The 19,823-nt window shown below is 39.9% G+C and overlaps 1 protein-coding gene across 2 annotated transcripts in view; it reads right to left on the bottom strand.

Annotated features, from left to right (window-relative positions):
* Nucleotides 1–18,982, bottom strand: part of LOC307169623 (uncharacterized protein) — an 80,675-nt gene extending 61,693 nt beyond the window's left edge. The window contains exons 1-2 of one of the 2 annotated variants that reach the window (XM_079890351.1): nucleotides 18,878–18,982; nucleotides 1,384–3,532 (exon numbers count right to left, since the gene is read on the bottom strand). In XM_079890351.1, coding sequence (XP_079746477.1) covers nucleotides 1,413–3,527 — 2,115 coding nt within the window. In that variant the 5' untranslated portion in view covers nucleotides 3,528–3,532; nucleotides 18,878–18,982 and the 3' untranslated portion in view covers nucleotides 1,384–1,412. The remainder of the gene's footprint in view (nucleotides 1–1,383; nucleotides 3,533–18,877) is intronic. The other variant, XM_079890352.1, reaches the window with a different exon arrangement.
* Nucleotides 18,983–19,823: the final 841 nt, after the last annotated feature.

The following is a 19,823-nucleotide window of genomic DNA, read 5'->3' as shown; positions in this document are numbered from 1 at the left end:
GGAAACCACTGGTTCTCTCTCATCAAGACCACATCAACAAAGATCAACTGGAGCCTCAACAAATTGCATCAGGACAGTTTAATTCAAATGGGCGAGACATGCAAGTATCAAACTTAGTCTCATTATTTGATACATTAAGTATCCTTACCCCTTTAAAGAAGGGCATGTTAGAACTAGGCTGTTGATCTGATGAATTTCAAACAATGCTATAACTTCTTGCTTTCCTGCATTCTGCATTCTTCTTCAGCTCTCTTTCCCTTGGTAAACTGTATGCATGTATGTGTGTGTATGTTAGAGTAGTTTAAGTGTTTAGACTAGTTAATAAAATCTTGTTCATGTCACACGTAAAGTTGTCCATGTCTCAAGCTCATAACTGGAGTCACTAATCATTTAGATTTGTGCTACTGCTCTTAGTAGTACTGTAAATTAAAAAAGACATTTAATAGAGACAGTAAGTTAATTATATTAACTGATCCAAATGTTCATAATCAATTATAACCAGTTATTATTGATTAGGCCTATTCATATTTCATTGAGCTAATGTGCTACACCACCACAAAATCAGTCATTTTGATCGCAAAAATCACACAAAAAATCGTGAAATCGTGGAGGGACTGAATTAGTTCATGCGTTCATGACCTCAAGGCTAGATTATTGTAATGCTCTACTGGGTGGTTGCCCTGCACACTTAATAAACAAACTACAGCTGGTCCAAAACGCAGCAGCTCGAGTTCTTACCAGTACCAGGAAGTATGACCATATTAGCCCAGTTCTGTCAACACTGCATTGGCTGCCTATTAAACGTCATATAAATTTTAAAATATTGCTTATTACTTACAAAGCACTAAATGGTTTAGCTCCGCAGTGCTTGAGCGAGCTCTTAACGCAGTATAGTCCTTCACGTCTATTGCAATCTCAAACTTCCGGCCAGTTAATAATACCTAGAATATCAAAATCGACTGCTGGCAGTAGATCCTTTTCCTACTGTCTTCCTACCATTGTCCGGGAAGCAGACACACTCTGTCAGTTCAAAGCTAGATTAAAGACATCTCTTTGGAGTACACATAGTACATTATAGACTTCTATAATTCAATGTAAGGCTGGATAGATTAGGTCAGCTGGAACCGGGAACACTTCCCATAAATCCTGATGTCATTATTACTAACCCTAACCGTAGTCAGAGAGTGAATTTGTGTTTTGTTTTTTTGCATTGATCTGAACTGACAAAATAGACACAAGTTAGTAGATATCAATCAACAACCGGCACACCACACACCACACACCGGCTATAGGTGTAGAGGAGAGATTTGGCTATAGGGTGATGTGTGGCTAACTTACACAGAAGAGACTTTGTTGCTCAGCACATGAAAATAAACTACTTACCGTGATCTCAGACTGTGTTTAAGTGGTTTCTACACTGCATGGATCTTCATGTGTAGATTCAGGCGACTTTTAATAGAGAAACTCAACCCGCACTGATCACATATGTGCGGCTTCTCTCCAGTGTGGATCCTCTCATGTGATTTCAGATATGCTGAATGACTGAATCTCTTGTCACAGTGTGAACACTTGTAAGGTTTTTCTCCAGTGTGGATCATCTCATGTCTGTTCAGATGTCCTGAGAGACTGAATCTCTTGTCACAGTGTGAACACTTGTAAGGTTTTTCTCCAGTGTGGATCATCTCATGTCTTTTCAGATGTGCTGACTGACTGAATCTCTTGTCGCAGTGTGAACACTTGTAAGGTTTTTCTCCAGTGTGGATCATCTCATGCGTTTTCAGATCTGATGGCTGACTGAATCTCTTGTCACAGTGTGAACACTTGTAAGGTTGTTCTCCAGTGTGGATCATCTCATGTGTTTTCAGCTTTGATGGCTGACTGAATCTCTTGTCACAGTGTGAACACTTGTAAGGTTGTTCTCCAGTGTGGATCATCTCATGTGTTTTCAGAGATGATGACAGACTGAATCTCTTGTCACAGTGTGAACACTTGTAAGGTTGTTCTCCAGTGTGGGTCATCTCATGTGTTTTCAGAGTTGATGACTGACTGAATCTCTTGTCACAGTGTGAACACTTGTAAGGTTGTTCTCCAGTGTGGATCATCTTATGTGTTTTCAGAGTTGATGACTGACTGAATCTCTTGTCACAGTTTGAACACTTGTAAGGTTTTTCTCCAGTGTGGATCCTCTCATGTGTTTTCAGATTTGCAGACAGACTGAATCTCTTGTCACAGTGTGAACACTTGTAAGGTTGTTCTCCAGTGTGGATCCTCTCGTGTGTTTTCAGAGTTGATGGCTGACTGAGTCTCTTGTCACAGTGTGAACACTTGTAAAGTTGTTCTCCAGTGTGGATCCTCTCATGCGTTTTCAGATTTGCAGACAGACTGAATCTCTTGTCACAGTGTGAACACTTGTAAGGTTGTTCTCCAGTGTGGATCCTCTCATGCGTTTTCAGATTTCCTAACAGACTGAATCTCTTGTCACAGTTTGAACACTTGTAAGGTTTTTCTCCAGTGTGCATCATCTCATGTGTTTTCAGAGCTGATGACTGACTGAATCTCTTGTCACAGTGTGAACACTTGTAAGGTTGTTCTCCAGTGTGGATCCTCTCATGTGTTTTCAGATGTCCTGATCGACTGATTCTCTTGTCGCAGTGTGAACACTTGTAAGGTTTTTCTCCAGTGTGAATTCTCAGGTGCAGTTTTAAACTGTTTGCTGTAGTGAAAGTCTTCTCACACTCAAAGCACATGTACTCTCTCACACCAGTGTGAATTTTCTGATGTGCGTGTAAATATGGCAGAAGTGAAAAACTCTTTCCACACACAGAACATAAATGTGGCTTCTCCTTCGTATGAACTCTCAGGTGTGTCTTCAGGACTGATGCACTAGGAAATGTTTTGCTGCATTGATCACATGAGAACGGCTTCACTCCGGTGTGGATCATCATGTGACGCTCAAGATTTTGTTTGCTTGTGAAACTCTTTCCACACTGATCACATGAGAACGGCTTCTCTCCGGTGTGGATCCTCATGTGAATCTCAAGATTTTGTTTGGTTGTGTAACTCTTTCCACACTGAGTGCAGGTGAAAGATTTCTTGGCTCTTCTTTCCTTTAAAAATGTCAGTTCTCCACTCTCCTCCTTCACTTCACTCAGTTCTTCACTCTCCTCCTCCACTTCACTCTCCTCCTTCACTTCCATCAGTTCTTCACTCTCCTCCTCCACTTCACTCAGTTCTTCACTCTCCTCCTTCGCTTCACTCAGTTCTTTACTCTCCACCTTCACTTCAATCAGTTCTTCACTCTCCACCTTCACTTCACTCAGTTCTTCACTCTCCTCCTTCACTTCAATCAGTTCTTCACTCTCCTCCTTCACTTCACTCAGTTCTTCACTCTCCTCCTCCATTTTACTCAGTTCTTCACTCTCCTCGTCCACTTCATTCAGTTCTTCACTCTCCTCCTTCACTTCACTCAGTTCTTCACTCTCCTCCTTCACTTCCATCAGTTCTTCACTCTCCTCCTTCACTTCCATCAGGTCTGACATGAAAGAAAAAAATATTAAATTTAATTTTCAGTACATCAAAATAATTAACCGAGAGAAATATAAAGTGAAAGGACATGAAAGTGAGCCCTGATGTAATGGTAGAAGGTAGACAACTGTTATAAAATATTATGATAATTTGATGCCTTTTTATAAATTGATATGTCCTTGAAACTTTCCATGATTGTGAAGAGGTGAAAAAGGTGGCATCAAAAGGCAAGTGAATGGTGACAAATTGATAATTTGCATCTGCCTATTATTATCTTGAGATATACAGTCCCATCCAAAAGTATTGGAACAGTGGCAATTCCTTTCATTTTTCTGTAGACTCAAAATATTTGGGTTTGAATATGAGGAAAGAGATCAACATTTCAGCTTTTATTTTCAGGTATTTACATCTGGATCTGATACACAACTTAGAAGATATAACCTTTGGTTTGAATCCACCCATTGCTCATGTGACCAAAAGTATTGGAACATGTGACTGGCAGGTGTGTTTTGTTGCCCTGGCGTGTCCAATTACATTGATTATTCAAACAATAAATAGCACTGAATGTCTGCGCTCAGTTTCAGATTTTGGTTTTGCCTGTGCAGACTGCATTTATAGTTAGACATGTAACCAACATGAAAACAAAAGAGCTGTCCATGGGTGAAAAACAAGCAATTGTGAAGCTGAGAGAAAATGGAAAATCAATCAGAACCATTGCACAAACATTGGCCATAGCCAGTACAACCATTTGGAATGTCCTGAGGAAGAAAGAAACCTCTGGTATAACTAAGTAACAGACCTCAAAAGGGTATACCAAGGAAAACATCAGCAGTTGACAACAGAAACATTGTGAGAGCTGTAAAGAAAGACCCTAAAACAACTGTTAGTGACATTGTTTTGACCTCTCTAAAAGTAAATTAAGAGTTTGGTTTTTCATCATAGGACAGTATAGACATCAGCAACAACCTCCAGAGGGCAGGAGTGAAGGTATCACAATCTACTGCTCGCAGAAGACTTAATGAACAAAAGTACAGAGGCTAGACCAGAAGATGCAAACCTCTCATTAGCAAGTGGAATATGAAGGCCAGGCTGGAATTTGCAAAAAAGAACAGAGACAAGTCAAGTCAAGTCAAGTTTATATATATAGCTTTTCACAACACAGATTGTATCAAAGCAGCTTCACAGTATTAAATTAAAACAATACATCAATGTTTGTTTCTAGTGAAAAACGTCCACGTTTGGTAATGCTGATCAACAGTATTTTTGATTGATTAATTAAATTAAATATCCACAACTGAGCAAGCCAAAGACAACAGTGGCAAGGATCCGAAAAACTCCATCAGGTGACCTAATGGAGAAAAAAAAAACCTTGGGAGAACCCAGGCTCAGTCGGGGGCCAGTTCTCCTCTGCCGTTTATGAACTAGAGGTCAGATTTAACTGTAAGATTAAAAGTATTATATGAATGCCTGGCTGAAGAGATGCGTCTTTAATCTAGTTTTAAACTGGGAGAGCAAGGCTGAGCAATGAACAGTATCAGGAAGACTATTCCAGAGTTTTGGAGCTAAATGTGAAAATGCTCTCCCTCCTTTGGTGGACCTAGATATCCTAGGTTTGACCAAAAGCCTCGAATTTAGTGATCTTAAAGAGCACAATGGATTATAGGGCGATAGAAGATCGGTTAAATAGACTGGAGCTAAGCCGTTTAGGGCTTTATAAGTCAGTAGCAATACCTTGTAATTAATACGGAACTTTATAGGTAACCAATGTAGTGATGATAAAATTGGTGTTATATGATCATATTTTCTTGATCTAGTAAGAACTCTAGCGGCGGCATTTTGGACTAACTGTAGCTTGTTTATTGAGGATGCAGGACAACCAGCTAATAAAGCATTACAGTAATCTAGTCTCGAGGTCATGAATGCATGAACTAACTTTTCTACGTCAGAAACTGATAGCATATTACGTAGCTTAGCAATGTTTCTAAGTTGGAAAAAGGCTATTCTTGTAACATATGAAATATGATTTTCAAAAAACAGGTTGCAGTCTAATATAACACCCAGGTCTTTTACTGTAGAGGATAAAGTAACAGGACATCTTACTATATTAAAGTTGTATTGTGAGAGGTTTTGTTGGTGGTTTTTTGAACCGATGATTAGTACCTCTGTCTTGTCAGGATTTAATAAAAGAAAATTGCGCGTTATCCAATCTTTTATATCTTTATCACACTCTGTCAATTTGGATAATTTAGCATTTTCATCTGGCCGTGATGAAATATAGATTTGAGTGTCATCAGCATAACAATGGAAACTCATTCCATGTTTCCTTCAAATATTTCCAAGTGGCAGCATATATATTGAGAATAACAGAGGGCCTAACACAGATCCCTGCAGCACTCCATAGACAAAATGGTAGCGGTCAGATAAATATGATCTGAACCAGCTTAATGCTTGTCCTTGAACACCAGTATAATTTTGTAGTCGATCTAAGAGTATTGTGTGATCTATAGTATCGAACGCAGCACTAAGATCAGACTGAAACTTTTCATAGATGTCATTTTCTTGTAAGAAAGAGCCCAGTTGGGCGGACACAACTTTTTCTAGTATTTTAGACATAAAAGGTAGATTTAAGCTATAATTTGCTAGATTATGTGGGTCTAATTGTGGTTTCTTAATGAGAGGTTTTATAACTGCCAGTTTAAATGTTCTTGGAATATGACCTAAAGATAAACATGAGATAATAATATTGCGGAGTGGCTCTTCCACTACAGGTAACACTTCTTTCAGTAGTTTAGTTGGTATAGGATCTAATGAACATGTCGTTTTAGATTAAAGGGGTGATGAACTGAGAAATCAAAATTTCCTTGAGCTTTTGACATATAAGAGATAATCATACTATAATAATATCCTGTAAGTTTCAGAACTGAAAACTACCTTGTTAGTCCAATAAAAGCTTTTATAGACATCAGGCTCAGCAAACGACTCGTTTTTCAAAGTGGGGAACTATGACGTCAAAGAGGATAAAACACCGCCTCCACAAAAGAAGATCAACGCCTTCTTCAACACGGCCTGTTTAGCCCCGCCCACCGATTCGCCCAAACATGCTAAATAACATAGGACGACATGATAATTGCTAAACCGGATCGAGCTACTTCCAAGCAATAAACATGCTGTTTACTAAATATTGTGCAGTGCCTGTTTGTGGAAGAAGACCGTCTGCATAAGCTTCCTTCGGATTCCAGCATGGTTAAACTTTATTAAATCAGTCAATCACAATTTCCCGACACGGATCTGCCAGCAACATGTAAGTAACCATGTGTATTCTAATGCCTGATCAGCGATCAGTGATTTCTGTGTAATTATATTATACAGATATTTCTCTTAAAATCGTTCAATAGGCTACTGTTTATGCATCAGTGACTAAACGATCAACTTCACATAATTTCTCGTAGTATTATGAAAATAATCTTTTTTAAACTGTTATGAAATTATATACAGAAAGCGATCAAAGAACGATCCCTTTCCAATCGCCCAAGCTGTCAATCAAACAGCACAGCTCGAGCCGTGAGAGCTTATCTGGACACTTACCAAACTCGTGATGAAATAATGACACTGTTACACTACACAACGAAGCTCTTACTGTGTATTCACATCGTGTTTGCATTGTGATTTGGTGTAAGCATTTGTGAGAGTGCAAAAATTGCGTTGCAATGATAAGATCTTTATTCACGCGATCAACAGACTGTCTGTCATCTGCTCAGTCAGTGCTCATCATGCTGCAACCTTTCATGTGATGGAATAGATTTAAATATAATGCTTTAAACGATACTTTTCACGATTTGTAAAATCTCGATGGCTGTAACAGTAAAAACGTAGTAAAAGTTTTAGAGAGAGTTCATGTAATACTAGCCATTTCATATGCAAGCATGTCAGCCAATCACAGCAGTGGGCGTTTGCACTGCAGTCTCACAGCAGACACGGCCCTTAAAACAGAGCGTTCAAATCTGAAGCTGAAATCAGGCTTGGGAAAATGGCTTTTATTTATAAATTATGACAATTTTTGATGTAAAATCATACTAACATTATAAGGGCACCCCAGGCAACATTATAAAATAATAAAACAATCCAGTTCATGACCCCTTTAAGTGATAAGTTTATTTAACTCATTTTGTTCATATAGTTGTAAAGCACTGTAATTGCTCTTGCGGGGTGATAATTGAGGCTGAATTATAAGGCGCTATTGAGGATTGAACGTTTACAATTGTGGTTCTGATGTTTTCCATTTTCTCAGTGAAGAACTTCATGAAATCATTACTACTAAACTGTAACGGAATATTTTGTTCAGGTGACATCTGTTTATTTGTTAGTCTAGCCATGGTGTTAAATAAAAACCTAGGATTGTTTTGGTTGTTTTCTATTAGTTTGCGGAGGTGCTCAGCCCTGGCCGCTTTAAGGGCCTTTTTATAACGTGACATACTGTCTTTCCATGCGATTCTAAAGACCTCTTAATTAATTTTTTCCATTTACGCTCTAAATTACGTGTTTTTCTCTTTAGAACATGCGTAGTATTGTTGTACCATGGTGCTTTACTTTTCTCTCTGACCTTTTTTATTCTAATGGGTGCAACAATATCTTATTCACTTTAATGAATAAGGACCGGGAACACTTCCCATAAATCCTGATGTACTTGGTACATCATAAAAAGGATGGCGTATACGCTAATATTAGTCTCTCTGTTTATCCCAAGGGACCGCTGTCTGCCGGATCCAGGCCATATCCAGATCTGATGAAGGACCAGCGCCAGGACACGATGACAACGCAGTCCTGAAGTGTCAACTAGTCTCTCCCCTGTGAAGGCCTCCTTCCCTTTACGTCTATACAGATAAAACGTTGTCGGGATAATTCCGGTTTGTGTGGCTACGCAGACGTGACAATTTCTGAACTATACATTAAGGCCTAACAAGTAGTTTGTTGAGGGTTGATTTGTGAAGGAATACACGCCTGCGCACATACACTCACCTAAAGGATTATTAGGAACGCCTGTTCAATTTCTCATTAATGCAATTATCTAATCAACCAATCACATGGCAGTTGCTTCAATGCATTTAGGGGTGTGGTCCTGGTCAAGACAATCTCCTGAACTCCAAACTGAATGTCAGAATGGGAAAGAAAGGTGATTTAAGCAATTTTGAGCGTGGCATGGTTGTTGGTGCCAGACGGGCCGGTCTGAGTATTTCACAATCTGCTCAGTTACTGGGATTTTCACGCACAACCATTTCTAGGGTTTACAAAGAATGTTGTGAAAAGGGAAAAACATCCAGTATGCAGCAGTCCTGTGGGCGAAAATGCCTTGTTGATGCTAGAGGTCAGAGGAGAATGGGCCGACTGATTCAAGCTGATAGAAGAGCAACTTTGACTGAAACAACCACTCGTTACAACCAAGGTATGCAGCAAATTGCATTTGTGAAGCCACTCATCTCCACTACAAATAGGAAAAAGAGGCTACAATTTGCACGAGCTCACCAAAATTGGACAGTTGAAGACTGGAAAAATGTTGCCTGGTCTGATGAGTCTCGATTTCTGTTGAGACATTCAGATGGTAGAGTCAGAATTTGGCGTAAACAGAATGAGAACATGGATCCATCATGCCTTGTTACCACTGTGCAGGCTGGTGGTGGTGGTGTAATGGTGTGGGGGATGTTTTCTTGGCACACTGAGCATTGTTTCTGACCATGTCCATCCCTTTATGCACCATGTCACAAAGCTCGAATCATTTCAAATTGGTTTCTTGAACAGGACAATGAGTTCACTGTACTAAAATGGCCCCCACAGTCACCAGACCTCAACCCAATAGAGCATCTTTGGGATGTGGTGGAATGGGAGCTTCGACCCACAAATCTCCATCAACTGCAAGGTGCTATCCTATCAATATGGGCCAACATTTCTAAAGAATGCTTTCAGCACCTTGTTGAATCAATGCCACGTAGAATTAAGGCAGTTCTGAAGGCGAAAGGGGGTCAAACACAGTATTAGTATGGTGTTCCTAATAATCCTTTAGGTGAGTGTATTCAAACGCGCATACCTATCGACCTTCACAGGGGAGAGGACACTAGTTGACACTTCAGGACTGCATTGTTGTCGTGTCCAGGCTAGGGTTGTAACAATACACATATTCGTATTAAAGCGTTCGGTACGCATTACAAACCAAACGATTCTGTGCGAGCAAAATTTTGTTAGCAGTCGTGCTGACACCACAACGTTGCCCAACAAGCAGAACGAAACTGCGCTAAGCTTTTTTTGACTTCCTGCTCAGCTAATGTTCGGACGTACTTTGCTCTATCGCTTTTATATTTTATCTTCTATATTTTTATATTTTATATCCTTTTATCATCTAATTTTAACTTAAGCAAAAATGTTTTTACTTACTTACTTACTTGGTACTTTTAAAGCAAAGTAGGCTATTTATGATGACCCATAACAAACTTACTTCCAATATATTAATTTTATTAATAAAACAAATGGAAGTGATTTGGCAAGTTAACTGTTAGGATACATTTGCCAGCATTTGTCCCAAAATTGCAAAGAACCAACAGGAAAATAAATGTGTGCCTTTACTAGCAGCGTACTTGTAGTAAATTAATACAAACTTCAGCATATTCTGAATCTCTGGCATTTAATAATAGACTTCTAACCAACATCCTATTGTTATTTCTAATGAGCAATATAATCCTTCAGACAAAAAATCATTGGTAACACTTTACAATAAGGTTCATTAGTTAACAAGTTACAGCCGCGAGTGAAACTTATTATTGTTGCAGTCTAATTTGCACGTAAGCCTTTGCTCCTAGCACTTTCGATTTGGCACATTTTCGTGTCATTCACTTAATTGCCCGACCAAAACAGCTGTACTCACTCAAGCGGTGAAAGCATTATCTGTATATCGGTGTAATTTGCGCGCTGTCGCGGAAGCGTCAGCGGAAGCGTTCAGCTCTCGTGTTCAGCCTCCTCGTGTGAAGACCGACTCGGGTAAAGACCATCGACTCTACCTGCGCGACTCCACCGAGCAAGGACACCAGAAAAGCACTTAAGTATCTCCTTTCCCCCCTTTCCTTCCCTCTTTTTATCTTATTATTCACCTTAATCAACATGTGCTTTCAATACATTCCTGTTATCTCTCGGCAACGCCCTTTCATCACGCGCAAAAGGCAGCGCAATACTGCCAATCTGCGTCCCATTCTCTCATCCTCATACACTCCTCTCTCTCTTTCCGTGGGTCTATGGAATTGTCAGTCAGCAGTAGGGCTGCAGAATAACATTGCGATATTTTATTTTTCTGCGATATATATTGCGATATGAAATCTAATCTAATTTTTTCTTATAAACAAAAATGGGGTGAGCACACTTACATTCTCATTTTAAATGATTTAAACATCAGAGTATTATTTAAATTAGAGTAAATTATTTGTTTGTAACTTTAGGATATGGTTTGAATTGTTAACATATTAACTAACATGAACTTACCATGAGCAATACGTATGTTACTATATTTATTAATCTTTGTTTATCTTAGTTTATAAAAACACAGCTGTTCAATTGTTTGGTAATGTTACTTCACAGTGCATTAACTATGTTAACAAATACTGTACAACTTTTGATTTAAAAAATGTAGGCTATAGCCTAAATGTTGAAATTAACAATGTTGTCGAAGTGCAGTTTAGTAATAGTAAATGTTAACTAATGTAGTTAAATAGTTTAATAAATAGAACATTATTGTAAAGTGTTACACATTTTTTTATACACCAATTCAGACGTCTCGTGAGTTCAGTGTTGGACAGGTCAGTTGTTTAAACCATTCATTAAATTGAATAGGTTCAAAGGAATCATTAGTTCGCGAATCGGACGGTTACGGCACGCATTGTGTAATTATCTCGGCAGTTTAGGATATCACACAAGATTTGACAACACAGAAAACATTTCATCACTGGATAGTTTTTTTTTTCTTTTGTTCAACACCATCGTGTCAATTTATTTTGATTAAAGGAACACTCCACTGTTTTTTGAAATAGGGCTTATTCACCTTCTTTCCTACATTTAGATAGGTGGGCAAATGCATTTTTGTCTCAGTGCATGCATTGTTTTAGTTTGACAGGGTCGGCGCTAGCTTAGCTTAGCATAATGAATGGAATCCTTTGTTGCCAGCTAGCATGTCCTGAGTAAAAGTGATATAAAAAACAAACAAAAAAACACCTAATTGCTTCTTGTGGCCTGCGTATTCACAACAAGTACAAATAGCGATGCAGATTAACACTAGGCGATTTCCTATGCAGATATTGACTTGGGACTATATTCGGGGGAAGCACAGGCGAAGCACTGCTTCTTGGGCGCAGAGATATCACGCCCAAGTAGCAGTGCTTCGCCTGTGCTTCCCCCTAATATAGTCCTTAATATATAAGTCAATATCTGCCTAGGAAATCACCTAGTGTTAATCTGCATCGCTATTTGTACTTGTTGTGAATACGCAGGCCACAAGAAGTAATTAGGTGGGGTTTTTTATATTTTTTATATCACTTTTACTCAGGACATGCTAGCTGGCAACAAAGGATTCCATTCATTATGCTAAGCTAAGCTAGCGCCGACCCTGTCAAACTAAAACAATGCATGCACTGAGACAAAAATGCATTTGCCCACCTATCTAAAGGTAGGAAAGAAGGTGAATAAGCCCTATTTCAAAAAACGGTGGAGTGTTCCTTTAATGTGCACAAGGGAGAGAGAGCAAGACAGCGCTCGTGTTGTTTGAAGATGGTGAAGGTGAGCGCGCGCGGCCGGGGCTCGCTCGCTCGCTCTCTCGCTCATAAGCTGAGCAATTAATCCGCAAATCACATTCGTCAAGGGCCGGGGAGCAGCTGGCCTGTACAGTTAATGTATAACGGATCAACTACGACAGCCTACATCGCACACCCTGCGATGTGACTATCGTGGATTCGTACATCGCGATATCGATGCTTAAACGACACATTGTGCAGCCCTAGTCAGCAGTCAATAAAGCTGACTTCATTCCAGCCTTTGCATCTCATTCTACTCTTAGTATCTTGGGCTTGACTGAGACCTGGATTCGTCCAGAAGACTCAGCAACCCCTGCTGCTCTCTCTAGCAATTTCTCCTTCTCCCACTCCCCTCGCCAGTCTGGGAGAGGTGGGGGTACAGGGCTTCTCGTTTCTAACAATTGCAAATACTCCACGCTCTCTTCTCTATGCAATAACTCATTTGAATATCATGCTATTACACTTACAACTCCCACTAAGATCCATATTGTAGTCATTTATCGCCCCCCAGGTCAGCTGGGTAACTTTGTAGATGAGCTGGATGTGCTGCTGTCCACTTTCCCTGAGGACGGCACCCCGCTTCTAGTCTTCGGTGACTTCAACATCCATCTCGAAAAGCTGTATGCAACAGACTTCACCTCTCTCCTAGCCTCTTTTGATCTCAAACGACTCATCACTACAGGTACTCACAAATCAGGCAACCAACTGGACCTGGTTTACACACGCAACTGCACCACAGAGAACATTTTGGTGAGACCTCTCCATGTTTCAGATCATTTCCTCATTACTTTCAGTCTACAACTCTCTACCCCTGCACCCCCACCACCAGTCACTTTCAGACGAAACCTGCGCTCACTTTCCCCTTCCCATCTCTCCTCTGCCGTGTCATCTTCTCTTCCCCCACCCTCACAATTCTCATCTCTGGATGTGAATACCGCAACGGACACCTTATGCTCCACTCTAACCTCTTCTCTAGACATTATCTGCCCTCTCTCCTCCAGGCCAGCACGCGCTACTCCCTCCAACCCCTGGTTGTCTGAGGTTCTTCGTGAACACCGGACCGAACTCAGGGCAGCGGAGAGGAAATGGAACAAATCAAAAGACGCATCTGACCCGAGTATGTATAAATCTCTCCTCTCTTCCTTTTCTGTGGATGTTCATGCTGCAAAATCTTCATACTTCCACAACAAGATCAACAGCTCCTCCAACACACGATCACTTTTCAAGACATTCAACTCTCTCCTCTGTCCACCTTCACCACCACCCGCCTCCTCTTTCACTGCTGACGATTTTGCGAACTTCTTCACCAACAAAACAACAGCTATCAGCAGTCAGTTCTCAGCTCCACACACACAGGAACCCAGACTGACCCCTTCCACAGCCAATATCCCTCTGTCCTCCTTTTCTTCGCTAACCGAGGAAGAAGTATCTACACTTCTCCTCTCCAGTCATCCTACCACCTGGCCTCTAGACCCCATCCCCTCACACCTTCTACAAGCCATCTCTCCCACACTTCTACCATCACTCACACACATCATCAACTCATCTCTCCATACTGGCACTTTCCCCACAAGATTCAAGCAGGCTCGGGTAACTCCACTGCTTAAAAAAACAACGCTAAACACATCATTTGTAGAGAATTACAGACCCATCTCTCTCCTACCATTCATTGCGAAGACACTTGAAAGAGCTGTTTTCAACCAAGTAACATCCTTCTTGTCTCTGAACAACCAGCTAGATGTCAACCAATCTGGCTTCAAGAAAGGGCATTCAACTGAGACTGCATTACTGTCAGTCACAGAAGCCCTACGGATCGCAAAAGCTGCTTCCAAATCTTCAGTCCTCATTCTCCTGGATCTGTCTGCTGCCTTCGACACTGTGAATCATCAGATCCTTATGTCCAGCATCTCAGCATTGGGCATCACAGGAACTCCTCTCCACTGGTTCGAGTCCCATCTCACAGGTAGGTCCTTCAAGGTCGCATGGAGAGGCGAGGTATCCAGAGCACATCAACTGACCACAGGGGTTCCCCAGGGTTCAGTTCTTGGTCCCCTCCTCTTCTCCATCTACACCACATCACTGGGACACATCATACAGGCACACGGCTTCTCCTACCACTGCTATGCTGATGACACACAGCTCTTCCTCTCGTTTCAACCAGATGATCCCACAGTAGCTGCACGGGTCTCAAGCTGTCTGGCGGACATCTCCACATGGATGAAGGAACATCACCTACAGCTCAACCTGGCAAAGACTGAGCTTCTCGTCCTCCCTGCCAATCCGTCACTACAGCACGACTTCACCATCCAGCTAGATTCATCATCAATCACCCCATCAAGGTCGGTCAGAAACCTTGGAGTAACGTTTGATGACCAGCTGACCTTCACAGATCACATTTCAAAGACAGCTCGATCATGCAGGTTTGCACTGCACAACATGTCAAGTCAAGTCAAGTTTATTTATATAGCGCTTTTCACAAGATAGGTTGTATCAAAGCAGCTTCACAGTAATAAATTAAAACAATACATCAATGTTTGTTTCTAATGGAACGTCCATGTTTGGTAATGCTGATCAATAGTATTGTTGATTGATTAGTTAAATTAAATATCCAAATATCCCCAACTGAGCAAGCCAAAGGCAACAGTGGCAAGGAACCGAAAAACTCCATCAGGTGACCTAATGGAGAAAAAAAAAACCTTGGGAGAACCCAGGCTCAGTCGGGGGCCAGTTCTCCTCTGGCGTTTATGAACTAGAGACCGGATTTAACTGTAAGATTAAAAGTATTATATGAATGCCTGGCTGAAGAGATGCGTCTTTAATCTAGTTTTAAACTGGGAGAGCGAGTCTGAGCAACGAACAGTATCCGGAAGACTATTCCAGAGTTTTGGAGCTAAATGTGAAAATGCTCTCCCTCCTTTGGTGGATCTGGATATCCTAGGTATGACCAAAAGCCTCGAATTTAGTGACCTTAAAGAGCGCGATGGATTATAGGGCGATAGAAGATCGGTTAAATAGACTGGAGCTAAGCCGTTTAGGGCTTTATAAGTCAGTAGCAATACCTTGTAATTAATACGGGACTTTATAGGTAACCAATGTAGTGATGATAAAATTGGTGTTATATGATCATATTTTCTTGATCTAGTTAGAACTCTAGCGGCAGCATTTTGGACTAACTGTAGCTTGTTTATTGAGGATGCAGGACAACCAGCTAATAAAGCATTACAGTAATCTAGTCTCGAGGTCATGAATGCATGAACTAGCTTTTCTGCGTCAGAAACTGATAGCATATTACGTAGCTTAGCAATGTTTCTAAGGTGGAAAAAGGCTGTTTTTGTAACATATGAAATATGATTTTCAAAAGACAGGTTGCAGTCAAGTATAACACCCAGGTCTTTTACTGTAGAGGATGAAGTAACATCAGGAAGATCAGGTCTTTCCTAACTGAGCATGCAACACAACTTCTCGTCCAGGCCCTGGTCATTTCTAGGCTTGACTACTGTAATGCTCTTCTGGCCGGACTTCCAGCATGTGCAACCAAACCCCTACAGTTGATCCAGAACGCTGCAGCTCGTCTTGTCTTCAACGAGCCCAAGAGGGCCCACGTCACTCCACTGTTCATCTCTCTGCACTGGCTACCTCTCGCTGCTCGCATCAAGTTCAAGGCATTGACGCTTGCTTACAGATCTGTCACAGGCTCAGCTCCCTCCTACTTTCACTCACTCCTAGGAGTCTACATCCCTACCAGACGCCTACGATCTGGACGCGTTCCGAGAAAAGACCGTTAAAATCGATTCCCTATTTTCGTTTTCGAAACTTGTGTTGGTTGGTCCGATCGATTGTGCAATCGATTTTCAACGTAAAGTGACAGCCCTACGAGCGACGCCTCGTGGTTTCATCACAGAGAGCCACAAAATCACTTTCCAGAACATTCTCATTCACAGTTCCCTGCTGGTGGAACGCTCTCCCCACCCTCATCCGGAATGCAGAATCCCTGACAACATTCAAAAGACAGCTGAAAACCCATCTCTTCCGTGAGCACTTAACCTCATAAAAAAATAAATAAATAAAAAACTTCCTTTCCCTTTGAAACAACACTTATCAGGCTTATGCTACTCTGAATAATGCCTGAACTTCGTATTTTGAGCACTCCTTGCGTTGTTGTTGTTTTTGCCTCTTCATGATGACTCGCTTAATTTAGTCCTACTTTGTAAGTCGCTTTGGATAAAAGCGTCTGCTAAATGACTAAATGTAAATGTAAACTACATTGTGACTGCATTAGCGCTTTTTTCCACTGACGCGAACAGAGCGAGCGTGAATGAACTGAATACACTCGCTCTGCTCCGCCCAGCACCGTAAAACAAGCCACTCAGAAGTGAAGCAGACATCTGACAGACACAGTAAATGACCATTCGCATTCGCTTTCTAACCTGACACTACATTGTGTTACACACAATAACATTCCGGCGTGCAGCAAAGTCTATTCATTTTCATATGTTCATGCAAATAATAAAAAAAAAAATTAGCACATGCAGAAACTAAGAAATTGTCCAATAAATATATTTATTTTGATAAGGAAAAATGACAAATGTTTGAATGTTCCACCTCAGATTTGTGAAATGTTCACCTGTTTGGCAAGTGTTTGTCATGATATGCTCTGACAAAAGAGTAGTTTAAAACCACAGTTAACGCTCTGGTTTCTACAACTTTCACTTAGGAGCAAAAATCTGCCTATAAACTTGAAAGAAATAAACCATGCCTATAAACTTTTATTGTGATAATTATCGATATCGACTGATATAAAAAAAATATTGTGATTTTTTTTTGGGAACATATCGCCCAGCCCTACTATCAATGTAAGCAAATATCATTTGGGAGTTACACATCTTTTGAATATCTGTTAATAACTGTTTTAAAAACTTTTGACTCAGCATATACATGGACCCACACACAATCGTGGACACACTCTAGATTTACTTATCAGTAAGGGTCTAAACATTTCACTGATTGTTATTAAGGATGTAGCGCTGTCTGATCATTTCTGTATTTTCTTTGATATATTGATCTCTCCTGCCACTGAAGCTAGATCTGTGTCTGTCAAGAAGAGATGCTTAAATGAGAACACTAGTGTACTATTTATGAAGGCTATATCCTTAACACCAAGCATATCTGCTGACTCTGTTGACAAAGAAATTGATGGCAAAATTTTGTAAGAAACCGTACAGCACCTTAAAACATCAACCTGCGCTCTTAACACACTTCCCACATCATTTTTCAAAAGTGTGTTAAACAGTTTAGAAGCAGATCTTCTATAAGTGGTAAATGCCTCACTTCTCTCTGGGAGTTTTCCATACTCCCTGAAAACTGCAGTTGTCAAGCCCCTCCTGAAAAAGAGCAATCTGGATAAGACCATATTAAGCAACTATAGACCGATCTCAAATCTTCCTTTCATAGGCAAGATCATTAAAAAAGTTGTCTTCAATCAGCTGAACAAATTCTTGAGCTTGAATGGATACTTTGACAACTTTCAATCTGGTTTCCGACCGCACCACAGCACAGAGACAGCGCTCATAAAGATAATAAACGATATTCGCTTAAATACTGATTCAGGAAAATTATCAGTGCTGGTACTACTCGACCTCAGTGCTGCATTTGACACTGTCGATCATAACATACTTATATACAATGCATTTGAGTGTGGTGAAAGTTAATGTTATTCTATGTATTAGTTCGTTTGCTATATGAAACTAGCAGTAAGCTAGATCAACATAAGAATAACATGATGATCATATTCTAACATTTCATCAGGTTGAGCTTTATAACATTAACATTTATAACCTCGGAAACCGAGGATAGCGTGGATATTGCGTCATTGACAAAAAAAATTGTACATATTGTACCTTTAAATGAGAACACACATAAAAACAATATATATATATATATATATATATATATATATATATATATATATATATATATATATATATATATATATATATACAAAACACTATAGGCCTAGTTATTCAAATTGTTATTCTTACACAACAACATTATGGAAGAAGGCGGATGATCATTTTGCTCATCCAACACAATATGCAAATTATATGTCTATTGCATTATGATACTGTATGCTCAGCCATACATTCAGCTTTTCTATAATGTTCAGGATTTTATACACATTTACAGGTTTTAGCATTGAGGATTTGTGGGGGTGCTGCTGCTGTACTTATGTGCTTTATATATCCAGATGTGTTTCTAATATTCTGACCACCTCATGCATGTAAACAGGGCTGACAGAAAAACTCTGAAGTGCAACATCACATTATTTAACTATGACCTCAGGGTTTAATTTACACATTTCTGACTGGTAGCGAACATTAGTGAAGTGTTGGTCACTAAGCTAGCTGCAGTTAACTATTCTCTTCCAATAAACACTAACTAAAGCTGGCTACATAAAACACAACTACTGCCTAGATTCATGAGAGGACGGCTGAAGTGTTTAAAGGTGAAAAAAAACAGTAATTTCATCAACTTACCAGCGAGCGTGCTTCACAAACACTGGAAATGAATGAATGGGGTTTATCAGTGCTGGAGCTGTCGGTGTTTGCTACGCGACACGCGTCACTTCCGCATTCCTCAGTTCTTCTTCTTTGGGCTTTATTGGCGGTTCGCATTCTTAAAAGACCATTACCGCCATCTACTGTGGGTAATAGATAAGAGACAATAGCCGTTTCTCAATACCAAGAAGTTCGACTCAGGAGAACGAACTCCCTATAGGACGGAAGGACTCGAGTCCGGTCATTCTGAAATGGAAACAGTGGCGCACTTGATCGCGTCACTCAGCTCGCTCTGGCTACTCCGGTCATCTCTTTATGTATATCTAGGCTACAAATAAAACAAAATATGTTATATACCACCACTCTGGCTCTTTTCATTTTCATTTAAAAAAAATCTTAAACATAATGGCCACACAAATGTGGTTCAGGCAACGCAATTGATTATCTTCACTGCATATTTATAACAACACGAAATATAAAGCACAACTCTGACTCTTTTTGTTTTCATTTTAAAAATATGATCAATAAAAAAAAAAACATTATAATATTGATCTTTAAAACTAACATTTAGCAAAAAGAGACAGGGTTGTGTCATTTTATTTTATTATATATGTGCATACAGGGAAGAGGATGTAGGCAACATGTAGGCTATTTTATGTTTTAAATATATAAAATAAAATGACATAACCTTTTTTGTTAAATGTCAGTTTTAATGATCAGTAATAGCCATTATAAAAGTATAAGTAGGTATAAGAAAAGTAAAAGGTATAAGAAGCTATACAATAATATACAATAATAAAGCCAACGATTCAGTCAAACATAAGTTTGACTCTCTAGGCTACAACGTTAGGCTACATCTCTAGGCTACAACGTTAAAGTTAAATAGACTAAATAAAGCTATGAAACTTCACTTTGCCCTCATTTT

The sequence above is a fragment of the Squalius cephalus genome (genome assembly GCF_949319135.1).
Source record: "Squalius cephalus genome assembly, chromosome: 1".
Lineage (NCBI taxonomy): Eukaryota > Metazoa > Chordata > Actinopteri > Cypriniformes > Leuciscidae > Squalius > Squalius cephalus.
This window is presented reverse-complemented; position numbering and strand designations above follow the sequence as displayed.